The sequence below is a fragment of the Sipha flava genome, unplaced genomic scaffold (genome assembly GCF_003268045.1).
Source record: "Sipha flava isolate LNK unplaced genomic scaffold, YSA_version1 130_pilon_pilon, whole genome shotgun sequence".
NCBI lineage: Eukaryota > Metazoa > Arthropoda > Insecta > Hemiptera > Aphididae > Sipha > Sipha flava.
In genome coordinates this window covers 643,188-667,102 of record NW_020271756.1, presented here as the reverse complement: position 1 = coordinate 667,102, position 23,915 = coordinate 643,188, and the positions used below count along the sequence as shown (strand labels likewise).

At 25.4% G+C, this 23,915-nt stretch overlaps 2 protein-coding genes across 3 annotated transcripts; one reads left to right on the top strand and one right to left on the bottom strand.

Moving 5' to 3' along the window:
* Positions 1-869: 869 nt before the first annotated feature.
* LOC112694509 (6-phosphogluconolactonase) lies at positions 870-2,142 on the top strand. The gene is made up of 4 exons (XM_025569998.1): positions 870-1,175; positions 1,240-1,440; positions 1,496-1,779; positions 1,848-2,142. Exons 1-4 carry the CDS (start codon positions 1,043-1,045, stop codon positions 1,965-1,967), a joined length of 738 nt encoding a protein of 245 aa, XP_025425783.1. The 5' UTR covers positions 870-1,042; the 3' UTR covers positions 1,968-2,142.
* Positions 2,143-3,946: 1,804 nt separating this feature from the next.
* LOC112694530 (calcium-binding mitochondrial carrier protein SCaMC-2-like) lies at positions 3,947-23,594 on the bottom strand. 2 transcript variants are annotated; one of them, XM_025570027.1, is made up of 9 exons: positions 23,186-23,594; positions 22,995-23,121; positions 11,893-11,980; positions 11,699-11,810; positions 9,578-9,736; positions 8,164-8,421; positions 7,941-8,108; positions 4,655-4,802; positions 3,949-4,598 (listed from the first exon to the last, which is right to left on the bottom strand). In XM_025570027.1, exons 1-9 carry the CDS (start codon positions 23,384-23,386, stop codon positions 4,417-4,419), a joined length of 1,443 nt encoding a protein of 480 aa, XP_025425812.1. In that variant the 5' UTR covers positions 23,387-23,594; the 3' UTR covers positions 3,949-4,416. The 2 variants fall into 2 exon arrangements, with proteins under 2 accessions (XP_025425813.1, XP_025425812.1); XM_025570028.1 differs by lacking the exons at positions 11,699-11,810; positions 11,893-11,980; positions 22,995-23,121; positions 23,186-23,594 and adding an exon at positions 11,237-11,502 and having other exon boundaries at positions 3,947-4,598.
* Positions 23,595-23,915: the final 321 nt, after the last annotated feature.

The following is a 23,915-nucleotide window of genomic DNA, read 5'->3' as shown; positions in this document are numbered from 1 at the left end:
TTATGATGACCCTATTGCATAACAATAGTCTATACTCTATAGTAATATATTTGATTTTGTTTCTTTCAACTATTCATTTAATTTCTGAGTATTTTATTAATTTTATTAAAATGTTGATTTTTTTTGTGTTATGTTACCTAAATGTTACAACTACATTTATTTTTTCTGAGTATATATTCTAAACTGAACTGACATAATGATGGTATTATTGCGACATGTCGCGGTCGCAGACATTTCAAATAAATGGTCGCGGCGACCGATCTTAGTCGTCGGTCGCCGCGACATGTCGTGCCTTGCAGACCCTACCTTTAGTCAGTCAGTCCATTGCTAATTGTAGGTAAGTAATTTTTTTTTTTTTTTTTTTTTGGATCGAGGCCCGAACAGTTACAACATCCCCGAATATCACAGATACCTACTACATTGATTAAACATACATGTATGTTACTCAATGTCTACTACTCACTTTGCCTCATAAGTAAGTATACCTATCACAGATTGCATTAATTTAATCTGTGCCTATATCAAAGTGCTGAACAAAATAATCTATTTCATATTTTCTAATCAGTGGAGGGGATGGAATGATTCTTATTATGAAGGCATATTGAACAGTATACAATTTAGAGGTCATTCAAAAAATAAAACACAAATAACTAAAATGTCATAGATAGTCTAGCGCTCGTTTAAAAATAAATTGCTTAGACTCATGAATAACATTTTATATTAGACTGATTTTACCGTATAACTGGCAACTGGCATAATTTTTATTATTATTAATAATAACAAACCTGAGCACCAACATCGACAACAGTTGATAAGATTAATTCCATAAAACATTCTTCCATCATTATATATTCATGTAAGCTGATAATAATGATTTATCAGTGATCATTATTTTATTTTAATTTTGTTTTATAAATGAAATAATAACTATATCCGATAAAGTAATGCTCAATTAGGTATATCGTTATAATATACCAGTATACCATCATAACCTACATTTTACATCTTTGGTACAATTATATCTAATTATAAGGATTCTAAAATGACTTCCAAAGTGATTTCAGTTTACGAAAATACTCAAAAATTAGGTGCTGAACTAGCTAAAAATCTCTCAGAACTTGCCAATGACGTATTAGCCGAAGGAGGAAATGCAGTTTTTAAGATTGGACTTTCTGGTATAATGATGCTATAATTATTACGCTTTTGTAGAATTATGTATTATTACACCAAATTTTTTAGGTGGATCAGTTGTATCGCTGTTATCCGAATACTTAGCCAAAGTTGAAACAGATTGGCCAAAATGGAGATTTTTCTTTTGCGATGAAAGATTAGTTGAATTCAGTGATCCAGAGTCTACATATGCTCAATACAGAGACAAGTTTATCAATAATCTTCCCATTAGTGAAGATCAATTCATTAAAATTAACCCTCAACTTTCAGGTAACTATGTACATAATTCATTTTTATTGATTATTAACAATCATTTTTTTAATAGTTGACGAAGCAGCCAGAGATTACATTCAGAAGATGTCTGTTTATTTTGCACCATATGATTTGCCTCGTTTTGATGCACTGATATTGGGTGTTGGTCCTGACGGACATACCTGTTCTTTGTTTCCCGGTCACAAATTATGTGAGGAAACATCAGTATGGGTTGCACCTATTTCTGACTCACCAAAACCTCCCCCAAGCAGAATCACTTTCACATTCCCAATCTTAAACAATGCTAGATATATTGCATTTATAGCTACCGGTAGCTCAAAAGCCGATATCTTGAAGGTATAATTTATACCTAAATCTTATTTAGGTTATACAATTTTAATTTATTATTTTTATTTGAATTATAGCGTATTCTTAAAGATGGTGAACCATTACCAGCTAATTGTGTACAACCAGTTAATGGAAGTGTGCAATGGTTACTAGATGAAACTGCAGCCAAGTTATTACAAGAAGAAACATCTTTATAACTTTTTTTACATAATTTTTATACAAGGTATTTGTTAGAGATGAAGATCATAATAAAATTATTAATTTTTGGTGTTAGACAAATTTTATACTAATATAATTTATATACCATTTGTATTAATTGTTTGTGTATCATGTATGAAAGAAAAGTTATGTAAATGATTTAAAATTATCAAATATTTTATACCTGAAGAAAATATTCTCTTTCCTTATGACTTATTATAAAATTGCTATATTCGTAAAAAATTTGAAAATTATTTACTTTCCATTTTAAGTCAATTATTTATTCCATTGATATTTTGACTTGAACAAAAAAAAAAAAAAAGGTATTTGGTAAAAATTGAAATATTTATAAATGACAACCTTATGGAAGTATTTAGTTAAAAATTTTACATAAAATATAATTAATATGAATTGTTTATTTGTTTTTATAATCTTTGAAATAATAGTGAGATTTTTATGTGATTCATGTTTTTTAAATAAATATTCAACTAATATTTTATGTATGTATAAAAATATTCTTATTTAATTTTGTAGTATGATAAGCCAAGGGGAGAATAATGAATTGCATAATTGTTCAACATCTAATGTTATTAGTTATTGTTATTTATATAATTATTATTATAATACCTTCAGTCTTCTCTTGATAAATTTTAACTTTACAGGAGTAGATTTCAGTTTTAAAATAATGTAGGTAGTAATAATTAAAATCGAGGAAAAATACTTTTATTTAAATTAAGATAGTTTTTGTGTTATAAAAAAAAACTAAAAATATAGCACCAAAGATCAAGAAAACATTACTATTAACTTAAAATAGATAAACTCTATTCAACAAACTCAAAAATATTGTTTTAAGCAAATTATGGTATATCATTTTATTATTAAATAGTATAATTGTAATCAATAAATAAAACTATAAAATATACAAGCATAACTAAGCTCATGTATTATTTTGCCTTCTAAAGAAAAAAGAAAATATCTGCAATTTCAAAATAATTACTCATAAATCATTAATTTAATCTAATATTAATGTAAACTTAATTCAGTCTTATCTATTCATTAATTTAAAAAGTATTAAATGTATAGTATTAAGCTATATTTTTATCAACTAAAAATTTAAAGAAAATTTAATTTTAAATAATTATATAAATACAGCTTAAGCTTACACACCTAATAAATGATAGCTTAAATTTTATATGAATATAAGTATTAAAAATAATGATCTCCTAAGTATTGGAGAAATAATTAAATATAATTTAATTTGTATAACACTTAAAAAATAATTCTTCATAATTATTATTAATTATAATGGAATAATTTGTTTAACTTCTATTCATATGTTATAATTATTATGATAAGATATTTTACACATTTATTAAAAGTATGATGTTTCAAATAATATTTTAATTTCAAAAATTGATTGAAATAAAATGGTAGGATGAGTATTTAAAATTAGAACCAAGTAATCAGTAGGTAAGTACTCTAGCATGAACATATCTTACAAATATTATTACTTTTGACACTTAGTTTCTCAATAATTAATTGATAAATTAATTTAAATTGAGCAACATATATATTGTAATTATAATTAAATAATATACATCATTTAAATAACATAATCAAGAACAATAAAAATATTTCATAAATAAAAAGATAAGATTAATCTTGTTTAAAAAATTGAAAAATATTTATTTTTGAACAAAAACAAAAAAAGTTATACAAACAACAATATTTTACAAAACATAATTGTCACGCGTGACTAGGAACAAACTTAAACAATTCTTTATAAAAAAAAAAAAAAATTTCAGTTTTTAAAGAGTTGATTAGTCATAATTAGTATAATCATTAATAATGATAAGGTTAAAAATTACATTATATTTTGAATTTTCATTACCTTGAGAATCTTTAAAGAAAATTATCACCAATTCTAATTTAATATCTGACAGTCTAAAAATGTAAAAACAATACAAATAAATATTTTAATAATTTTCGATCTAAACCCTATATAATTTATGAAATATGTATAAGTTGGTAAAAATATATTGTAGTTGGAATGTTGATAGAAAAAGCATTGGTGCAAGGGACACAATATTAAAGAAAAATCTTTTGAAATTCATCGAGCCTAAATTTGATTGGTAACAAGATAAAGTTGTATTTTAAGAATAAGCTTTATGATAATTAGCTTGTAATATATAATATATACGTAAGCATTTAAAATTTACGTATTATGATTTTATAATCAAACATAATATTTTTCTATCCTTATGGCTATGGTAACCAAGACTTCTGCAAAATGTCTACCCTTTCAGATCACCTTTCTTCAAGACATATAGCCCAAGATTTCACCAACAATAAATGTATATAATATTGAAAATTAATTTTTGAAAAATTGAAGGAGAAATATTGAACGTCAAAAGAGAAATAAATATGAAGAAGTTCAAACAACTGATGTTATGACATAGTAACTCCAAGTGCTTCACGACATCGTTCATAAACGACGTAACTTATACTAACAGCAGGTGCTACTTTCATGAAATTTGGTGTGATGCCTCGGTATAGTCCAGCAACACCTTCTTTCAACCAAATCTCTCTAAATACAGACATCATTGTCCTGGTATCAGGGCCTTCTAGACCTGAAGAAAAAAAAAATAAGAATTATTAAAATAAAAAATAGTAAGTTTAAACTTACAAGGTGCTTGAAGACGTGTACGAACAAGAGCTAAAGGATATGAACACACCTGGCCACAAGTACTAGAAACAGTACCACAAGCTAATAGTAATGGCATTCCAGGTTTTTCACCATTGTTGTGTGAAGCAATGTAATTATTTTTTAAAGTCTAAGAATTAAAAGAATTGATTATTAAATATTAATAATACTTAATCTTAAAAATGATTGTACATATGAAAATAGTAATAATCATTCGATTATTGATTTAGGCCATTCCAAGATTGCTTAGATTAGTTAGTATATACTATAAAAAGGGAATTAACTAATCACAATTGATAATTTTTATGAATTAATTATTATTATTTATTTTTAATTCATAAGTTATACACATAAATTTGTTTAAACAATAATTTAATATTTTAATATATATTAATAATATGAATTATTGTATTGTTAATTTATTTATTATGTTTATAATTATTTTTAGACTTAAATATGTTTTAAATAAAAATGTATAACACGCTATTTTTTTTTTTTTTACTCTATAATTTAAAGGGCCTCGACACTAGCATTTATTAAGGAACTTTAAATAGACCATTTTTAAAAATCTGTTGTGGTTGTGTTAGTAATTGTATACTCGTAAATGAACAACAGTGTTAGTAAATTTATATGGTCCTCGTACGACACACGGCGTCACGACCACGAAAACAAGATAAGATATATACTTATGCTTGCACCTCAGCAATGTGTACACGCCACCAAGAGGGCGTGCCCCCCAGTTTGGAAATCAGTGGATTAGAACATAATCAAAATCGTCAAACATTATTATACATTGCCTACTGTATAGTATAATAGCTTGTAATTTTGGTGATCTGATAATTATATTACTTGACGCTAAAAAACGACGCGTATTTAATTATATTTATTTTTGACAAATATAACAGTATAAATTTAATTAATTTACAATAGCAACTAGATAGCAATTTATTTCACATTAGTTAACTTATTCAATTATAATTTTAATATTCCTACAGAATTTATAGTGTATGTCGGCAATCCTTGTCCTAAACCTCAACTTGTCTGGGTTTTTTACTTCTCCACGCACACACCAACAGCCTTTATATCATTCTCAATCGTAATAAACCATCTCTTTTTTGGTCCTCCAATTTTTTTTTACTCTTCAACGTCTATTTAACTATTCTTACTGCTTTTGTTTTCTCTGGCCTCATAAAATCAGTTTCCTTATTCGAAACAAAAAAAGTGAAATTTTCACCCTCAAGAAACAATTCTTCTTTTAACAGTATGTTCCTAATATTAATCCGATTTTCGTTTTAAAAAAAAGGTATACATTTTTGATAAAATTTCCAAGTCATCGAACGTAATACAATTTAAAAAATATTTTTGATTATTTAATTTTCTATTTGAAAAACTACAATTTTTCAAATTTGGTAATCATTTTTAAAATAATATCGACAATGATAGTTAAAAATGTATTCCAACCAATGTATCAACCAAGTATTGAAAAATCTAAATTCGTTTTCAAAACTAATGTCGTGTTACTCATTTCGGAGTAGGATTAAAATTAAATGTGTTGTTTTCAATCAAAAATTAACTCATGCAGAGGCCCCTCAATATAGTTGCCTATTAGGTAGATATAAGACCACATAATAAGTAATTGTTAATTGATATAGGTATGAGTATATGAATTTATGGATTGTTCTATGGATAAAATTGAAAATCTCTCAATGAGGTTACTTTGGCGCGATTAAATTTGTATACACAAATTAATATGATCGTCTTATATTTTATTGATGATTCAAAACTATTGTCAATATATTTCATACATAACATGGAGAAAAAACATTTTTTTCGTAATATTTTTTTCTATTATTTTATAAATATTATATAATACTGCAATGAGTATATAACACTAAAATGATCTACCTCCGGACAGGGGCGTATTTAGACTTACTTTTAGGGGGAGGCGACTTAAATTTTTTCTTTAATTCAGGCTCAACATTTACAAGTAAAATTGTTGGTAGTATCAGGTGAATCCTTAATATTTGTAGTTTTTTTTTTTTTTTTTAATCTAATGCCGGATCCACTTAAAATGGTCTTTTGTATAGTTCTTTTTTAACACCTATCTTTGTTTTGAAAGTTTCGCTTATGTTTTATCTAATTATTCACTAAGTATGATCAATCAAAATAATATATATTATTTATCGTTATGGGACATATAAACATTATAAGCAATTGATCGTTTAACACTATAAATAATTCAAACGTTATTCAATTTAAGCGTTTAAACGTTATACAAATTTAAACCTTTAAAAAAATTTTCGTTTACCATTATTGACAGTTAAAACGTTATGAAAAATTTAGCGTTTTGCGTTATTTAAATTAGTGTAAAATTTGAAACGTTTTCAAATGTAGTAATACTATAAAATAAATCATAATTTTTGTTTCTTAATAAAATACCCATTACTTACATAAAAATTGTCTTGGTCTAAAAATTCTTGGGGGGGGGGCGATTGCCCTCATCCCCCCCCCCTCAAATACGCCACTGCATCCGGAACTATTTAAGCAAAGATTACTCTTTAAAGATAAGAAAAATTTGAAACTCTCACTATATTAAATAAGTCTTAATTTAATAATTATGGTAGACTAAGGAGAAAATATAGAAGAACATGTAGTTAATTATTTAAATTAGCTATATTAATGTATAAATGCCTAATGCAAGCAAGAGGTAGATTTAAATTATGTAATGCATTAGAAATTAACTAATATTTGTACAGAAGAGGAAGCAAGATACTCTGAAGAAAATTAGGATTTTATGATATATAGTTTTCATCACGTCATTCCCCCTCCCTCTGGATACCCATAGCTATACACAAGAAACAGTAGTATAACATTATGAAAAAAAAAATTAGGAAAGATCTCATATTGTGTTAATATAATTTATTATTATTGTATATTTATTTCTGAACTTGTAAAATTTAAAATAATAGTAATAAAATAATAATAATAATTCTATTTTATGTTAAATTTCTAAAAACTTAGTACAGTCAATTGAAGGTCCATTTTGATAGTTAAAATTATTAATTGTTAATTTATCATTTATTTATAATTATTTAAAAATATTAAACTATTTTAAATGATTGCAATTAGTATAATTTGTATTTTTTAATGTACTTAATTATTTCAAATTATTGATTTATAATTAACACTATTAATTTGAATTAAATAATAGTTTAACAATTAACTTGCATTTAATTTAAATAAAATTATTTTTCAAGAAAAAAATTACCTCATATACTGCAAGATCAATACCAGCATATGGGAGTATACCCAAAAGGTTAGGTACATAACCCCTATAAAAACTACGCATACCTTCTCGGTAATACATAATTTGAATACAATCAAATATACCTTTGTATTGATTACTTTTTCTTATGGCTAATCTTGTTTTTAACACCTATAAAAAAAAGTTATTAATATAAAGGTGATAATAAAATTCAAGTAGAACATACTTCTAAAGGATAAATTAATGACTGACTAAAACCACCAGCAAGTGATCCTGCCATAAATCTTTCAAATATTGTTAAGTCTTTAGTTCTCGAACCTCGAATTAAGCGTTTCGCTTGTTCATAAGCCATAAATTTAAACGCAGATTCTGGGGCTATTTTGAGTACATTAATTCCATTTCCACGCCACATACCTCGTTTGCCACCTTCTTTTAACATATTTTTGAAACATGTAGTTATATTGCTATGCTGATTTCCGTATACCTATAATACATTATCTATAATGTGTTATCTTTAAAAATTGGTAATAATCAGAGCTCAGATTTTCCAAACTTTTTTTAAATAAATTAAAATATAATATTGTAGATTAAAAACATAACAGTGTAAAAAACATATGAAAATATATTTTACACTGTTACAATAAAATATCTTAAAACATTATCTTAAATTATCTTAAAACAATGTAAGTATAAAATTATAAATTGAATAAATTGGAGATTGTTTATTAAGTAAAATTTATTTTTATATTATTTCAGATTTGTTACATAAAATGTATATATTTTTTTTAAATTTTTTGCAGTTATACTTTTTATCCATAAATAGGGTTTAAAAAATAATTCAGAAAATGTATTATAGTATCTCAAAGGTTGACAATGTAGTTTTAATAAAAAATTCAATAACAGACTAAGCCAGGTATTGAGTGTGAAGCAGTATGGCCGAAGTTTAATTCACTATGAAATTATCACTATTAAATTCACTATAAAGTAAGATTTGAGTTGTTTATTGCATTTTTATATTTATAAATTATTTTCTGTTTTCGTAGTAAAACTGTTATAATTAACACATGGAAAGGTTTTATAGAAAAAAAAAAATTAAAATTAAAATTTGAGATAATACTTAAATAGTGAGGTATTTTTATTATTTATGTCTCTGACACCTACAGTTGAGAATTAAATACTTTTATTACAAATTTAAACTAATACTAACCTTGTTTTATTTTGTTATGTTAATAATTTATTTATGGTTATTTTTTATATTAAAATATAAATTTAATAAATTGTTTTAAATATAATCTATTGTTAAATTGATATATACATATATAAGTAAATATGTTGATTGAATGAATAGTATTAATAAATATTGATATTAAAAAATATATATAATGGATATGCATTTGGTTTATTTCTATATTTAAAATAATGATCTAATCTAAGAAAGTAAACATTTTTGTTATCTTATTTTTTTTTTTACAAATCAATTAAACATTCATATTTTTATTTTAGATGATTTGTATATTTCAATATAGCTTATTAAAATTAAAATTTCAAGTTAACTTTTTAAAGTAGGAATATACTACATAACAATTTGGATTAAATCATATACTCTTTTAAATAATTTATGTAATTTAACAATAACTAACTTGTAAAAATACTTTAAGTCTATCTAAAGGCGCTGTAAAAGTTCTTGAAACTGCGCCAGCTACACCGCCAGATACAAGATGCCGCCACCACATACCTGTTATCATCTCAGCTTGAGTGAAGTCATCGGGTACATTCATATCTTCTCCGATGTCTAAATACTAAAAATGTATTTTTACTATTAATACACAATTTGACTTAAAATAAATTGTAATTTTAATAATAAATTAAAAGAGTAGATTATTTTTCCAAAATAAATAATAATTAAAGAAATACTACTGTTCTTTCCTAATTTCATTTTCTAAAATGTATTATAATAAAATGTTTTAATTTTTCACATGTCGGTTACATCTCTTCCTCATTATTAAAATATTTAAAAAACTACTCAATTATAAATTTATTTTTCTTTGTTACATTAAGATTTATTTAACGCACGCATTTATTAAACTACAATAAATGATTATTTTGATAAAGATGTCATATGAAAAACAGTTTTTAAATTCAATGAAAATTTAAGTAATTAGAAATTATTAATTTTATGAATATTAAAGTACCTATAATTAATCATGGTTATTCATTCTCAAAAAAATTACAAACATTATATACATAAAAATATATTGAAATTTAGTTTTACAGTATTCAATATTTCATCATAAAGTGTAAAAATTTAAATTTAATTAGAATAGCTTTAAGACATTGTAAATATACTTTAAATTCACAAAAATATAGATTAAAACAAACAAGAAATTATTATTATTTTAATAATAAGTACTCATTCAAAATATAAATATATAATTTGCATTACATTTTTCTATAAATATTTGAAAAAATATCCAGCAATTAATATTGAATTGGAATTTTCCCAAATTACTTAGCAAGTAATATTTATTTGTTAATTGTATTTTATTAATAGTGTCAAACATGAACAATTTTAACCTTGAATAATGCGAGCTCAACCTACAGATACCTGCCAAGTGCATATTACACTATTAACAATATATTAATTTTTTGTTTACATTTTCAATTAATTTGTTTTTAAAAATTAATATAATTTTGTAAATTATATTATGGCAATATAATTTAAAAAAGCAACCTGAAAATAATATTTTTAAAAAAAAATAAATTAATAAAAGTATAGATAAAAATGTATAGTATAGATAAGGCAGTTGGACCAATAATAATTTTTTCCTAAAACAATAATAAAATAATAATTTATTTCATAGAATAAAGACTATGCTTAACAAGTAGGTATATGATTAACAAGACGTATATGTTTATCTATAACTGCTGATAAGATTAAAAACAATTAAATAAACAAGGAAGAGTTTTTGATAAAATTGCATATTTAAATAATAGACCAAAGTCTCAGGAAATTATTTAGCTATTACACTATGAAATATGCATTACAATATATAAAATAATATTTATAATTTAAATTAATAAAAAAATGTTCATAGTATCTTTTTATTTAGTACTTGTAAAATTATTATATTTATATTATTAAAAAAATAAAATATGTACATAATAATTATTTATAATTATAAAATTAAAAAAAAAATTAATCTAATTTAAAAATATAAATCAATTTCGTATTAGGTAAGTTAATACTTAGTGCATTAAATATGTTTAAAAAAAGAAACAGTTTCATTTTAAATACTTACGTTTTTCGAAATCATTTGTTTATAAAGTTCTAAGTACGATTTATAAATATCACAACATGAAAGACAATTCTCTTCATAGTCAAAATTACATAAACATTTAATTTCGTCATTATCAAATGAGTAAATTAATATTTTATAATTCGTATTCATAATAGCTTTCATGTATTAAAAAAAAGGCAAATAGTAATTGAAATAACGCGAATAAAATCACTACATCACATAGTCGGGTCTACTAAAATAATTCTTTGCACAGGTCTAAAACAGAGCGTTGCTGAATGTCAATTGGCGGGGGTATTCACACACGTGATACTAGCATATAATTATCTACATTCTCGACGTTATAACTATTTTTTATTTTTGATACTTTTAATATCTTCGTTACGCATTAATCGATCAATCTACGGTTTTTCTTAATAATAAATTATAATCGCTTGAACAAATATATCAAGATTTTTTACTCACAGTTGAATGCCTCCAATATTTAATTAATTCATGTAAGTCTGTAAATGGACAGTACAATAAAAAATCTCTCCATTCTTCAAAGCTTATCTCCAAACTACCATCTTTATCCATCCTAAATTGAAAATACAATAATAAATTAATTTCGTTTTATTTAGAATCAATATTTTAAAATGTTAACTTTTTAATTAACTGACCTCTTAAGAAGTTTTATGGCTTCAGCATCGTCAACTTCAATTCCTAATTCTTGAAAAGCTCTGATAAGCTCATATCGATCAATTTTTCCTTAAAATAAAAATAGAAAAAACTTTTTTGAATTCTAATAAAAAAACATATTTTAACACATACATAAAACTACATTATGTTAAAGCAGTATTTTTTTTTAACTGCGATACATTAATACCGTGTGTTCACCAATTTAGGGAACACTGAATTTCTCGGTCGAATTATGTTGGAATAAATCAAATTTTTTTTTTTACAAGGTAGTAGTATATAAATACACATTTTCAGATAAATTTCAAATTTTTTAACCCTCTTGGTACGCGCATGCGCAATGCAACTTATTATTTTTTTTTTTTTTTAATAGCAACCGGTATTTTTGACACCAAATTCGGATAGACTGAATTTTTTTAAGTAATTTAGACCAGTTAACCATGGCTCTAAAATCAAAATTGACTGAATGAGAGTCGTTTAAATTTTAATAAATAATACATTTTTACAATTCATTATAAAATGCATAAAACCATGTAGGTAATCAATTTTAATTAAATAATTGTACATCCATATTATGTTAATCTTGTTTATAAAACGTATAAAAAAAAAAAAAATACGTAAAAATATTCAAAAAGTAACCAATAATAAATAATTATAAATGGTTTTATGCATTTTATAATGAATTGTGTTATTTATTAAAATTGAAATGGCTCTCATTCAGTCAATTTTGGTTTCAGAGTCATGGTTAATTAGTCAAAATTACTTATAAAAATTCAGTCTATCCGAATTTGGTATCAAAAATACCGGTTGCTATAAGAAAAATTAGTTACATTGCGAATGCGCGTACCGAGAGGGTTAAAAATTTTAAATGTATCTGAAAATGTGTATTTATATACCACTAACCTATAAAAAAAATTTGATTTATTCTAACATAATTCGGCCCAGAAATTCAGTGTTCCCTAAATTGGTGAACACACGGTATATCTACAATGCGCAATACATAAGTTTATTTCAGGAAGTCAAACAAAACAATATTCTATATAGCGTACATCAAATTAGGTTCAATAATAAAGTATTTATCAGTATTTTATGTTATAAGTAGAGATCGGATTTATACTCTCATAAAATCTTTAAAATATGATGTATTTATGTCGTTTAAAAAAGGCAATATATTTCTTAAATATTCTTTAAAAACACCAAATTTATAATGTTTTATGTTCTTAAAAATACAAATAATCTTTCAATATTCAGTAAAAAAATTATTTTTTTAATGACTTGTTTTAAATTTATCATTTAATAAATGTTATAACTAATTAATTTGAATTAAAATAACATTTTTGAAAAAAAATTAATTTTTGGGTCAATTTTAACGGTATGTGAATTACCCCTAATAAATAGTGATTCATTTTTATAACAACCTAGAATGGTATAAAAATAACTTATATTGTGAACATTGTAGTTGTTGATCAATATTATCAAAATGTCGTTGTACACATAATACATGGATGGATGTACAAATATTAGGTAATATAATGATAAATTATTTTGTTCGAAAAAAATATTTACAAAAATAAATGTTTATAAAATATTCTCAAACGTATTGAATATTCCTTAACTCCTAAAATATGCTTTTTTTATGCAAAATCATTTTAATTCTGTGTTTCATGTCTTACTCCCATTTAACTGCAAAGACTAGAAACAATATGGAAAATCATAAAAATCCGACTTGTAGTTAAAAATATTTAAAATAGTAAAACATAAAATTTCTTATAAAAGTAAAATTAATTTTGTATGATTGGCAACTATAACTATGTGTTAAAATAAATGACACATAATATATGTTTATTCATAAAGTAGCTAAAGTTTTTTAAGTTAAAAAATGAAATGGTTCCGACTTATGATTGAATTTTATTCAAAAATACTAAAATGTATTATAAAAACTATTTCAATGTTATTCAATCATTCTGTCGAATTTATCTTAAAATGTCTATTTTAAGTACTAGAGAAAAAAAATATACACATAATAAGTATAATGTAAAATATATACATGAGAAAAAAAATATAATTTTTTGTAAGAACACCATTGTGTATCGTTTTAAATTAATTAAATTATTATATAAATATTATTGTATATCTATTATCGCGGTATAGCCCTTCTGAGTGTTGTGTATAAAGTTTTCGCGAACTGTATCTTGTCAAGGATAAAAACAAAATCAGAGCAAATCATTGCAGATTATCAAGGAGGCTTTAAGCCAGAAAAATCTACAACAGACCAAATATTTATTCTCCGACAATTATTCCAAAAGACTTGGGAATTCGACAAGGAAACGTACTCTTTATCGACTTTAAGAAGGCATACGATAGTATACATCGCAAAAGCTTGATAAATATACTTAGAGAATATGACTTCCCACAAAAATTAGTAAAGTTAATCGAAACATGTATTATTTTTAACGTTAATTAAAATAAGAGTAAGAAAAGCGGAATCCGACCTAGTAATTGTAAATTCAGGCCTTAGACAGGAGGACTCTATGTCACCTGTTCTCTTTAATTTGGTATTAGAAAAGGTTATTAGATAAACTAATATCAGACCCCAGGAGGGGATGCCACTACAAGGGTCCTCCATAGTTGTATTGGCTTATGCAGACGATTTGGTCCACATGGATAAATCACACGATGGACTAAAAATACTATGAGGCCGTTTGGAGGAGGCATCGAAGAAGGTTGGTTTACAAATAAACGAAGGAAAAACTGAATATATGGTGGAGGGAAGAAGAGATAGTACGAGAATATATCTTTCCTTAAGAGTGGGCAAACATGAGTTTGACTGATCGAGTAATCGAGTTAAATAATTTAAATATTTGGGTTCGATACTAACCGAAAAAAATGAAACTGAAAAGGAAGTAGCAGCAAGAATCCTGTCGGGGAACAAAAGTCTTTACGGGCTCACAAAAATACTTGGATCACGTTCCCTGTCGAAAGATATAAAGGTACAGTTATATGTTACACTATTACGCCCTACAATTACATATGGAGCAGAAACATGGACCTTAAGAAAATCAGAGGAAAACAAACTGATTATTCTAGAGAGGAAAATCTTAAGAAAGATTTTTGGCCCAGTACAAGATGAGAGACTTGAGGGATGGAGAATAAGAAAAAACTAAGAACTAGAGGAACTCTTTCGGAAGCCAAATATATTAAATATAATCCAGAGTAGGAGGCTACAGTGGGCGGGTCACGCATGGCGTAGTCAGAACCTACTAGGTACTACAAATAGTTTTGACAGAGAACCCTGAAGGGAAAAGGCCTCTAAGACGTCCCCGTTTAAGATGGGAAGATGTAGTAAAGTGAGATGTAGAATCGTTGAACAGTGGTCCAGATTAGAAAACAAAAGCAGCTGACAGTCCTGGAGGATTGGTTGTTTGACGGGATGGTCCTAGTGGCCGGTAGTACCCAAGAAGAAGAAGAAATTATTATAACTTTTACAATATTTGTTATTTTAATTTGAAAATATTTGAACCCTAATTCAATACCAACAATAATATAAGCTATTTATTAATATAGGATCCAAATGGTTGCAAGGAACCTGTTCGTTTTTTATACATAGAATATATTCCATAAATTGGAAATAGAAAGTTAGTCTGAGGTATAATAAAATTAATAGATTTTAACTCAAATTAAATAGAACTATCCTTCCTTTATTCAATAAATAATAATAATAATAATAAATAAAAATATTAAAATTCAACACAAACAAGTAAACATTTTGACGCTCCACTAAAATATTGGTGTTTGTGGAATTAGACACATTTTTTTTTAACTGGCAATATTTCGTCACCTGAAGTACAGGGGTATTACAAGTACAAGGGTATTAGTGGTTGATGAAAACTGGAGGGTAGTTCATAGACCCTTATATATTTTCTGGCAGGGTTACTACAATATCGTCTTTGGGGAGGAGGGGGTAGTTCCTAAAGCTCCCTAAATTACGTGCCTGATAATTTCCTCAGGTTATGATAGAAATCAGTAATCTTTTCGATGACAGACAGCAGTGTTTATTATTAGGCTTACGAGTTCTATAGATTAGTGTTGCGTGCCGGTTTGTATGTACTAGTACTCTGCACGGTCCGTTATTTTAAGGACCAGACCGAACCACACTTAAACAGTAGCCGTCGCAAGGGGAAATTTTGGGGTTCAATCCCCCCCCCCCAGAAATGAATGAATGATTAATTTCAAACATAGTTATCCTACCTTATGTACCTTAAAAAAAATGAATTGTTCAAAATAAGATTAAAGCATGCTAGAAAAAAAATGTTTTGTTAAGAAAAGTGAATTTGTAATAACTTGTAATTTTCCAAACATTCTAAAAGGTATTGCTACTTAAAACTCAAATTTTTGAAATTTTCTGATGGCAATACTTCGTAAAAATAATGCGTGTTAGTAAGTCGCATATTATCAGTAAGTAAAAATAAGTAAATATATGTAATCGATATAATATTATTTACAATGGTACATTATGATTGATGGTTTCCCTAAATATAATGTTGTATGGTCATGTGATAATGATGGACAATAGTCAATAGTCAATTATTTCAAAATAACGGTAATCAGTCCCGTATTTAGAGGGGACACAGGTAGGCACATGTGCGGGGCGTCAAATCTCAGGGGCGGCAAATATTTTAGCAAAATTAATTTTAAAAATGATGTACCTAATGAAAAAAAAATACAACAATGAAAAAAAGAAAATGGTATGTTTTATTATGTTATAATTTGTTTAATTTGTTAGTTAAAAAAAAGTATAAACGATTTTAATTTATAAGTTATATATTTTAATATTAAAGAAATAATATGTGTTATATTATTATTATTTATTTATTTTTTTTTTTTTTTTTGGGGGGCCTAATAAAATAATATGCCCGGGGCGCCAAATTTTTAAATACAGGCCTGACTGTAATTATTCTTATTATTTCAAAACCCTCCCCGAAATTTTTTTTCTGCGTACACCCCTGCATTTAAACGTTAATCAAAGACCAAAATTGAACCGAACTGACGGCTTCATATTAATTTTAGACCGGACCGAACCGGACCAATAATTAAATAACATTTAATACAGTAGACCGTAGCCCGGACTGTCGGTCCGAATTTAAAGCATTTTGGACTGCCTATGGACCTTTCCGTAAGGTTCAGTCTGTAAAAAACCACACCGTACCATATGATGCATTTAGTATTACACTGGACCGGATTACCCGACTTGATAAATAAATATATACCTAAAGTTGTAAATTTTTTTTCGTTTTATTTGTTTACATAACAAAATCTGTATTTAGATTTTAAGTACCATGTTGGGACCGGCTGCACTGATTTTCATTTATTTTTTTTGAAACCGGACCGGACTGAAAATAATGCATTTGATCTGAGGACTGGACCGAACTACTCATAAAAATTATTGAACCGGACCAAACCGATGATTCAATAATTTTTGTACGTTAGGACCGTACTAGACCGAACCATGCATAGAACTAATATGTACCGACAGTGCATCGAGAATAGACTTCAATCAATGTTAACAGCCTCCAATCAATGTAATATTGTGATTATTAAACTGGCGTGAAGGTGCACTTTATATCAGGACTAAAACACATCTGAAAATGAGTACGCTCGGGATCCCATTTCATACCTTGATCTCGTGTGAACTCATTATCATTCTCTGTTTCGTAATTTATTCAATACAGGATGTGATCAGTGACATATGGACTTTTAATTATGACGTTTCCTTGTTAATACGGAATGTGATTTTTATCTAATAACCGCTATATGTCTATCCTCGTGTCGTTTGTTAATTATGAATATATGCCACATACTTACTGCATATTATTTAATACGTATTTCTTATTTCAACTATACTCGCCCACATCTATTATATTTATTGATACTTTCCTGTTTCGATCATTAACATATCCTAATTTAGTTATATCATTCCCCCATGCACGGGCGGGTTTAAGGGGGTGGCTAAGGGGGCATTAACCCCCCCTGGGACTAAGCTATCTATTTTACAAAGCAAAATATTATTATATATTAATAATTATAATAAAATATCGTTAATGGTCATTCATAAATATGATACCTATTTTATATATTTTTTTTATAAATAAATTGCTCACTTTTGTCGTTAATTATAAGTATTTACCTATATTTTAAAATGGTTTCAGATTAAAATTGATACTAATAATGTAACTATTTAAACTTTGTCATTATTGTGAAAAAAATGACTTTCTTATGAGGCACTCAAAAACATATTCTGTAATTTAAAATTTTATATAGATTTAAAAAAACCAACTAACTAAATTCTTAAACCTCCATTAGCCGCTCACTTGGTTAGCAATAAAACCCTCCCCTGCCCCCATGTATCTATTATGTTTAAGTAATTATTAGTTATACTTATGTGTATCCGTAACATTAGTACCAATTTATAATTGTATGACCAAATAAGAGATACTTACTTATCAATAGTAAAATAGGAAGTAAATATGATTTTATGCTGACGTAGGTATTATTAAAACTGCACACCATATTTTAATACATTTCTTATTGAACTGAGAAAAATTAACTTTTTTTTTTTTAATTTTATATTATTTCAGTGTGTTTTCTATGGTGTGGCAATAGGGTTAAAATTAGAATTTAAAATCCAGGATTGTTGCCCGTATGATAAATTAACATAGTATCTCCCGGCTCGCGTAGAATTTATGATTATGTTAATAATCATACATTTATAATAAAAGTTAGAAACTTTTTTATAATAAAAGAATTAAAATTATTTATTTATTTTTAATTAACATTTTTATTATTACAATCTGTTATAAAAATATATAGATGGTCAATAAATGAATATGTTAAAAGAGAAAAAAATTTAAATAGAAAAATAAAAATATAACATGATTGACCAAATGAAGAAACCACAAGTTCAAATAATTTTTAAAAATAATTTACTAACACCAATATTCGTTATGTTATTCTTATATAATTTAGTTTTCCGAAAATTTTAAATTTCGAAAAAAATTTTGAATTTAAGTGAAAATCCTAGTTTTGAAAATGGATATTGTAATAATGAATAAGATAATTATCAAACACTTAAATATTTTTAAGAACCCAAACTTATAATTCTTACTAATAATATATATACTTATAATCTTATAATTATCAGTTCTTGAGAGGAACTCGTTCAAAGGAACTAGTTCCATTGGTTTTATTTCATTTTTAGGAACATATTGGAGTTTTGTTTACTTTTTAAAGGAACAAGAAGGATTTTTTTCATTCCTTTCTTCATTAGTTTATTTTTGTGAAAGCAATTAAAACATTTTTAGAATAAAAGAAAAACAATGACTCCATAGCTTATGAACTAGAATTTTTACAAAATTAATCTGGGATGTATATGGGATATTTATTGCCTACATTATATTCATTTAAGAAGAAGTAAAATGCGCTGGAACATAATTTTTTACAATATTGTTTAGCAATTGTAAATTGCACTATACTTCTATTACTAAAAGGTAAATTTCCTTATTTAGGTACTTATTTAATAATTTAAGTAAATTATTTTTAGTTTTAGTAAACATTGATTAAATTATAACTTTTAATGTTCAGGTTCAATAATCTTTGGTTTAATAAATCCCTCGTGATTGCATCTGCATTAATTCCAAAATGTATACTTCAGTGACTTACAAAACAATTTTTTGTTGAAGCATTGTTTAAAGCTTTGAAAATGAAAACAATGAAAATTCAGATTTACAAAATGAAAATGAAGAGGAAAATAAAAACAAGGATAATAACTTTTTTGGAGATATTTTGAGTAATTCTAATAGTGTTATGTCTGACAGTTGAATGGTCATCTATATTCTAATAAAAACAGTGTTGTAACTACCCTCGTGGTGCCCTTGACGCTTATTTTATATAAATAAACCAATTTTAATTTAAATTAAATGCATCCTTTATTTTACTGCATCCTTGGCAACTGCCCATTTCATCAACCTCTAGTTATAGCACTGATAATAAAGACAAATTGATTTTAAATTTTCTAAAAGTTTTTAAGAAGTTTTTATATTATAATATGGGATTACCATTAAGTTGAACATTTTCATAAATTGATGACATGTTTGAAACTTGTTAATTATATTAAAGCAAAATAAAACCTGTACTTAAATATACTGTATATTATAGTAATAGTAATTTATACAGTATATATAAGTTATAACTATTACTATAGGTATAAAATTACCTTGTAAGAAATAAATAAATTTAAAAAATAATAACAAAAGAACAATACCTAATTAAATTTATTATTATTATAAATTACATAGATTACATTTTAAAATTATTGATGAATGAAAAATGTTCCTTAATTAGGAACGAGAAAAGGAACTTGTTCCTTTCTTCAAGACCGATATGGAAAAGGATTAAATTATTTTTAACAAGATGAACGTGAATATGAACTAGTTCCTTTTTTAAATGAACTAACCAAGCACTGATAATTATACACTCAAATAAAGGAACTTTAATAAAAATAAATTGCATAGACAATCATGATACACCAATACATTTTCAAAATATAGTTCAAATAATTATAAGTACGAAAAATTATTCAATCATTATTAAAGTATGATTAAGTAATGATATGGAACTCAATAAAAACGAAATCTAGGGTGAAAAACTAAAGAGTTTGAATGAAGAAACCATTTCAGAAATACAAAACTTAATAGAAATAGTCTGGAAAGAAAAAAATATTCTTAAGTCAATAAAATCATGGCTCACTATTGATTTCTATTAACTTTGTGTATAGCTAACGATGACATTTTAATTAAAAACAGTCATATTTTACAAATAAAGTAATAATACAGGTTAAACATTTACTAATTTTTTATTATTTTATTGTCTATAAAATATGCATAATATATTGAAAGATTTTAATTTCCCAAAAAACCTAATCAATCTTGTTAAAATCCAGTATAAAATATTCAGAGATAAAAATAAAAATAGCAAACTTCAAATTTTAATTGTTTAAAATAACCACTAGACTGAAACAAAATGGCAGACTCTTTCCGATTCTTTTCAATTTAGCACTGAAAAAAGTAGCAAGACAAATGAATAGGTATATCAGAAGGCCTGAGTTAAGACAATCAAAGATAGTATTGTTGGCATACGTAAACAATATCATAAAAAACAATATGGAGAATGAGTAAACATTGTAAAAAATTAATGGAAGCTGCAAGTAAATAAATAAATAAAGTATAATAATAAATGAGAAAAAACAGAATATATGATGCTTAGCAGAAAAAATAGGATGTATCAACATAGAGCGTATAGAAGTAGAAGGATATATCTTCTATATGGTACCACAATTTAAATACTTGGGAGTTATTTTAACTCAAGACAATGAGTTAAAAGTAGAGATAGCAAGAATACAACTGGCAAACAAATGTTATTTAAGAGTTGGTACCCTTCTAAAATCCAAATTGATCTCTATAACCCTGAAAGTTAAAATGTATATAACATTAATAAGTTCTATCATCTATATGGTTTAGAAACATGGACACTAAGAAAGCTTAAATAAATTATACGTAAGTATAATACATTCTAAATAAGACGATGTCTTTGAAAGAAAAGTACTAAGATAAATCTATTGACCTACGAATCAGAGAATGGAGATTACAAAATAATAAAGAGATCCAAAACATATTGGACATTAAAATATTTAAAATTAAAACAAATTTAAACATTTTAAAGAAATAAAAACAATTGATTTAAAATAAAATATAATATATTACACATCACATATAAAAACCATATATATCAAAACAATTTCCTTTATACTGAAATACTAAAAGTAATTCCTCACATGGATAATTTGTTTTAGAAATATTTTATTTATTATCTTTAATATATTCCTACAGAATAAGGTTTTCATGACAAATTGATTTAAATTAAAAATCTTTAGAACTTTCAAATTATCAGTTAATGGATATTGTGAATTATAAGCATTAAAAATGTAAAATAACCACTTTTTTTTTTTTAAAAAAATAGAGTTTTGTTACATGATAACATATTAGATGTACATCATCTACAACAGCGGTTCCCAACCTGAGTCACACAAAGAAATTGGGTAATGGCGGAAGAATTTTAAATTTGCTTAATTTATCATTCATTTCAGAAATATAAAATATATGTTATTAAAAATGAAAACTTAACCATCAATTTATCTAACAGCAATAAATTGAACACAGCTCCAAATTTAAGATTATATCTTGCATAATTTAAATCTGATTTTTAAAAACTATATAATTTGAAATAAGGTAAAAGATTTTACTACACTTTTAAATTTAATTTTTTTATTAATTAAATAAGTAAAATAGTTAATTTTTTTTGTTTATCATTTTATAAAATATAAATATATATAAATTATTATATTATAGTTATTTTAAGAGTAGTTATGTGAAAAAAGTTAAAAAGTTATAATGTAAGGTACAATTTGGTAAAATATTTATCTGAGGGCTATGGAAGAGAAAAATGGTTGGGGACTGCTACACAGTACTCAGTTATATAACAATTTAATTTAGTATAGCCACGCGTAAAAAAATAAAAAATAAAAAACCATTGCAATTATTATACAACAATAATTTTAGATATTACAATTAATGAAATAAAATAAGAACTTCTAACGGCCTCTAATTTATACAAGGCAGTCTTCTACTTTTTTTCTTCTATGGACAGTTACATAAAAATATGATTTATAAAAATAATATAGATTAATAAGATTTAAAACAAGAAATATTTTTCATCAAAACATTGAAAAATAAATAAATCTGAGTATACCAACGTAATATATGATACTCTGATACTAAATGCAATATTTATAAATATGTATTCGCAGGAAACCATTTAATGACATTACTAATAATCATAACATAAAAATGTCAAAATCTAGGTAATAGCTAATTTATTCTAAGGGTTTAAAATGATGTAAATCAAATATTATATTATTGATGTATAAAATAATAAATAAATTATAAAATATAAAGTATATAAAATAACTTCTTACCATCTTTGTTTTTGTCTATGTTTGAAAAACTGAGTCTGAGTGATTTTTCATGTTCTTTAACATAATGTATAAATTCAGCTAATGTAATCGAACCACTTTTAGTAGCGTCGGACAGTTCTAAAAATTTCTATAAAACCAAGACAAGTATAAATATTATAAAACATCAATTTCCAAATAAATTAATAACTTACTTGTGCATACTCCTTATCATTCAATGCAATTGATAAATCATGTATGTCAATTTTCCCATTTTTATCAAAGTCTAGTGAATCAAACAGTTTAGCTAATCGAATTTCATCTTCATTAGGAAGTTCGTGTAGATAATGAGGAGGCAATACACTTTCTGTACTACCAGGTCCAACAGGCACATGATGATTAACAGCGTTCACCATGTTGACATCAAGTACAATGTACAATGTATCTTAAATATAACTTCTATATATATAAAATTATGTATAAAAAATGTCAAAAACACATAGTGTTAAGTAACTCAAGCTATTAAAACTAATACATTTTGAAATGTCTAAATAATTATGAATAATTATGAATAATAAAAGATAATTTGACTAGGTTCAATTTTTAATATTAAAATACAAAACTTAGGGAAAATAACTCAAAGCCTCTATCAAGCATCAACTTTTTATTGTTATCATATTATATTATGTTACCATATTATACCCCATGTACCGTTAAATGAACCAACGTCAAACCATACCAAAGCACAGAACAATATAATACTGGAGTACCTACTTAGTATACATACATTAATCGAAATCCAAAAAATCACCATTTCATTTAAGACAATTTATTAATTTTAAAATATTTAATGATATTCTCATATTAATATCAATTTTAAGTTTTTAGTTTTGATTAACATCAAGGGCAGGGCCGTATTTAGAAATTTGACACGGGGGAGCAACA

Bases quoted from the DNA above. Each gene is read 5' to 3' on its own strand.
- LOC112694509 (XM_025569998.1), top strand. From the start codon at position 1,043: ATGACTTCCAAAGTGATTTCAGTTTACGAAAATACTCAAAAATTAGGT. The intron at 1,441-1,495 runs GTAACTATGTAC...TTTTTTTAATAG, and splicing joins AATTAACCCTCAACTTTCAG to TTGACGAAGCAGCCAGAGAT. The intron at 1,780-1,847 runs GTATAATTTATA...TTTGAATTATAG, and splicing joins CAAAAGCCGATATCTTGAAG to CGTATTCTTAAAGATGGTGA.
- LOC112694530 (XM_025570027.1), bottom strand. From the start codon at position 23,386: ATGGTGAACGCTGTTAATCATCATGTGCCTGTTGGACCTGGTAGTACA. The intron at 23,122-23,185 runs GTAAGTTATTAA...TTGGTTTTATAG, and splicing joins ATGATAAGGAGTATGCACAA to AAATTTTTAGAACTGTCCGA. The intron at 4,803-7,940 runs GTAATTTTTTTC...TTTAATTCTTAG, and splicing joins TTGATCTTGCAGTATATGAG to ACTTTAAAAAATAATTACAT.